The sequence below is a fragment of the Ursus arctos genome, unplaced genomic scaffold, assembly GCF_023065955.2.
Source record: "Ursus arctos isolate Adak ecotype North America unplaced genomic scaffold, UrsArc2.0 scaffold_23, whole genome shotgun sequence".
NCBI classification, from domain to species: domain Eukaryota; kingdom Metazoa; phylum Chordata; class Mammalia; order Carnivora; family Ursidae; genus Ursus; species Ursus arctos.
In genome coordinates, this window is record NW_026622908.1 from 35,252,148 (window position 1) to 35,256,577 (window position 4,430).

The window sequence follows — 4,430 nt, forward strand, 5'->3', positions numbered from 1 at the left end:
ATAATTATCACTTGCTTCCTGCTGTTCTCCTCCCAATCCCCATTCAATAGAATGTGCATCATAAATGTTTAAGAAGCCATTAAAATGACAGAAAAGACTTCAGCTCTCATACTAGACAATGACCATATCAATAGGTGACAGATTTGAGACGTTATATAAGGAAGATGCAGAATACAGTCATTTTAAGACAAAGTCTGACTGGGAAGAAACTGTTGATCTTTCTAGATAAAAATACATTTCCCTTTGGCACACCTAAGCCCAAGTTTCAGCAATTCCTAGTAGGGCGGTGTTGGGAAATTTCACAAAACTGACAATTAACAAAACGAATTGTTCGTAATCTTTGATCTAGCTATATCTTACATTTGGAAATCTGTGCTACAGGTAGATAAACACAGACACAAATGTTGGGACATCATTTGTAGGGGGGATAAAAGGACACAAACCATATCACTAGCAGAGGCATCCATTCTTTCTATGAAATGGTGTGCTACAAAAAAAATATAAAATGTAGTTTAATATGGACATATTTAATATTTAGTTTTCAAGCTTCATCATTTGCATTGTGTTGTTTTGAATTTAGCATTTTTTATCATTTCAATGTTCTTAATAAGGAGAAAACACACCACCTTGTATAAAAATTAGGGACTCTTGGGGTGGGTGGGAGAAAATACTGATCTTTAGAGGGAAAAACTAAGAGATTGAAGCATAGAGTTTCTAAGAATCTCTCCATCTTACCTAGTTTTTGACAAAGATTTCATTCACCAGTATTTCAAAGTGTTTCATGAAATCAGAGAATGTTAGAATAGAGACATAGCCTTACCAGAAGGCATTGAGTCCATTTGCCCAAATTTATTTACTTACAGATATATTCATTCATTCATTCATTCAGTTTTGATACAGATTACAGCTTTTCAAAAGTAAATTTTAATTACAAAACTAAATATTTGTTGTAAAACAAGTCCGGCAACTGACATGAGCATGAAACACCCACCCCTTGCTGCTTCCAAAGTCGCCCTACTGAGGTAACCGATATTAACACTTTGGCCAGGAACTGCACACTTCTCTCCATGATCACGTACATATGCACATACCAATATATTTTACACGTTAGATAAGTTTTACCTCCACTTTTTTTACTTTTTTTTTTTTTTTTTTTTTACAAAGTGTTGGAGGAGCTCATCAAGAAGACCTGAGCTCTGGTTGGTCTGTGAGCTGGAGCCTGGCAACCGGAGGCTTCTCTTCCCTCTCCTATCCTTGGAATGTGCATTCTCTGCTCCTAAGAGCTGTCTCGTGCACATAGCCTTGAGACAGTGATGTGTTCTTGGGACTCTCTGTATGTGATTGAGCCCCAGTAAGGCCTCTATACAAACTCTGAAGATCGGGCAGGTGGTAACAGAGATACATTCTTAACCGCAGCACTCAGGACAACCTCTTATGTAAGTCCCCTTGCCCGTTAAACCTGCCACCTACCATTCTTTTTTTTTTTTTTTTTTTATGTTAGTCATTATACAGTACATCCCTGGTTTCTGATGTAAAGTTCGATGATTCATTAGTTGCGTGTAACACCCAGTGCACCATGCAATACGTGCCCTCCTTACTACCCATCACCGGTCTATCCCATTCCCCCACCCCCCTCCCCTCTGAAGCCCTCAGTTTGTTTCTCAGAGTCCATAGTCTCTCATGCTTCATTCCGCCTTCTGATTACCCCCCCTCCCTTTATCCCACCTACCATTCTGAAGGGGCCTGCATCTTTCTTTGGTCTCTCTCTGCCCTTTGTGATGGGGGCCACTTACTGATTTCACTAGAAGCCCCCGAGTAAGTTGCAAACCAACACAAACTGTGATCAGTTCTACAGATTAAATTTTGACTTAATTTTTTTTCCATCTATCATTGATTGTATCAGGGAGTTTCCTCCAAACTAAAGCATGAATATCTAATTTCTTTTTATAATTAACTGTGCAACCCTTCAAAGAAAGAATGCATGTTTCTCCTAATGATGCAAATTAAAGTAGTTTCCTTTTATCCCCCCTACAAATGATGCTGTAGGATTTGTGTCTGGTATTTATATTTCTGTAGCACAGATTTCCAAATGTAAGATAGCTAGGTCAAAGATTACGTGAATTTTAATAGGAATCATCAAAATTACTTTCTGGAAATATAGCTATTCTACACTTAGCTATCATGGTTATGTGTAAAATTGCTGTCTAGATCCAGTGGTAACCTTACCAGCATTGCACATAATCATTTTAATGTTTGCCAATCTGATAAATGAAAAGAGGCATTGCATTGTCATTTTGATTTCATGTACTTGAAAAGTTGTGAAGTTGAGCCATTTTTTATGTATTTATATTTTTGGCCATTTGCATGTCCAGTTGTGCCAATTGCTCAGCCATCCATCCATTGGTCCATTCCTCTAGTGTGTCATATATATGTACATATATGTTCAGCACTTTCCTACCGGGACCTTAACTCATTGTGAGTCACCCGTTTTGCAAGTGTTCTCTCACTTTCTATTGTTCAACTTTTAACAAGGTCTATGAAACCTTTATTAATGAACTCTTTCTTTCCTTTATACCATCTTTCCCTTATAATATTTGCTTTTCTAGTCTGGAATAAATGTTATCCCACATATGAGAATATATAAATGTTCTGGATCTTCTTCTGGCATATATTACATGTATACCTTTAATATTTCTGTAAATTATTTTGTATTCCCCATCATTTAGCAATAAAGAAGACTAAAGAAAAAAAATATATAGACTGTCTACAAGTAACCTGGTAACTCCCCAGGAATTAAAGAGAACTTCTCATTCTCAGCCCAGTGTTCTTTTTACCACACATTATGAACCAACATCTATGGTACAACACAATAGAATTCTATCTTACCAAAACCATTAGAGAATTTTTCCTTTCAAACTTCCTCCTGAATGCATTTTTCACCTCCTTGTTCCTCAGGCTATAGATGAGGGGGTTCAACATGGGGATTACCACAGTATAAAATAGAGAAATCACTTTATTGATATCCAGGGAGGAAGTTGAGCCAGGACGAACATAGATAAAGAAAAGAGTCCCATACAGGATGGAGACAACTGCCAGGTGAGAAGAGCAAGTGGAGAAAGCTTTCTGCCTCCCATCAGCAGTCTGGATCTTCAAGATGGCAGCCAGGATGCAAACATAGGAGACCATGATGATCAGGCCACTGAGTATTCCTATAGATCCAGCCAAAAAGAAAAATACAAACTGAGTCATAGAAGTGTCTGCACATGCAAGAGAAAGCAGTGGTGGAATATCACAGAAAAAATGATTGATGATATTTGGACCACAGAAGGGTAAGCTAAAAGTCAGTGTCCTATAGGTCATGCTGCTTATAAAAGCCATGGCATAAGGCCCCATAACCAGCTGCACACAGACCCTTTGAGACATAATGAGTGTGTACAGCAAGGGCTTACAGATAGCTATATACCGGTCATATGCCATGGAAGCCAGGAGGAAACATTCAGATACCACAAAGAAACCAGAGAACCACATCTGTGTGGCACAACCCGTGAAAGAGATGTCTTTTTTCTCTGCGAAGATATCACACAGCATCTTGGGGGTAATGGAAGAAGAGGAACAAATATCTACAAAGGACAAGTGGCTGAGAAAAAAGTACATAGGGGTGTGGAGTCTTGGATCGGTCCATATGAGAATGATCATCCCCGTGTTACCCCCGAGGGTGACAAGATAGACAGAGAGAAGCATGACAAAGAGGACAATCTGTTGATGGAGATGATCTGTGAGGCCCAAGAAAAGAAATTCAGTCACTTCTGTCTGATTCTTATCATCCATTGGTCAGTTGTAACCTATGTAAGAAATTAAAAAAATATGTTTTATTTTTAAAATATCAGTAGGCATATACAAAACAGCCTCTTAAACTTATTAAAAGTGTTTTTTTAATCTGCAAAGGAGGCAGTTATGGAAACAGTGTTGGACTGGTCAACAGTATTCCCAAGGACTGGTATTTGTGATCCCCGTGTAAACTTGAGCAATTCATACTTGATTTGGATTCAGTACTCTTGGCCATCAAAAGAGCAGTCTAACTATAAAATCTAAAACTCCCTCGGGGTCTAAAATTGTATTTGAAATTAAATTCAGTCTCTGTATTTCATCTTTGTCACATGATAGAATAGTAATGCCTACCTAGGAACACAGGAACTGGTGACACTGTGAGAAATGATGAAAAATTCAGATCCTGATAAATGACAGTGGGATGGGGTAAACAGAACAGCGATGAAGACCTTTCGGTTCCTGTTTTGTTGGAGTGGATAGTACCAGTCAGATGTTATGAAGACAACATCCATATCTGTGTATATTAACCTCTTCCCCTTATAAAAGGCTTACAAAGAGAAATGTAAACAAATGTCGGCCTGGTCATTCAGAATGGGGAGGAT

General features: G+C 38.3%; 1 protein-coding gene across 1 annotated transcript; it reads right to left on the bottom strand.

The window, feature by feature from the left end:
- Positions 1-2,877: 2,877 nt before the first annotated feature.
- LOC113246415 (olfactory receptor 5G3-like) lies at positions 2,878-3,828 on the bottom strand. Its single transcript, XM_026487026.3, has one exon. The coding sequence runs from the start codon at positions 3,826-3,828 to the stop codon at positions 2,878-2,880; it is 951 nt and encodes a 316-aa protein (XP_026342811.2).
- Positions 3,829-4,430: the final 602 nt, after the last annotated feature.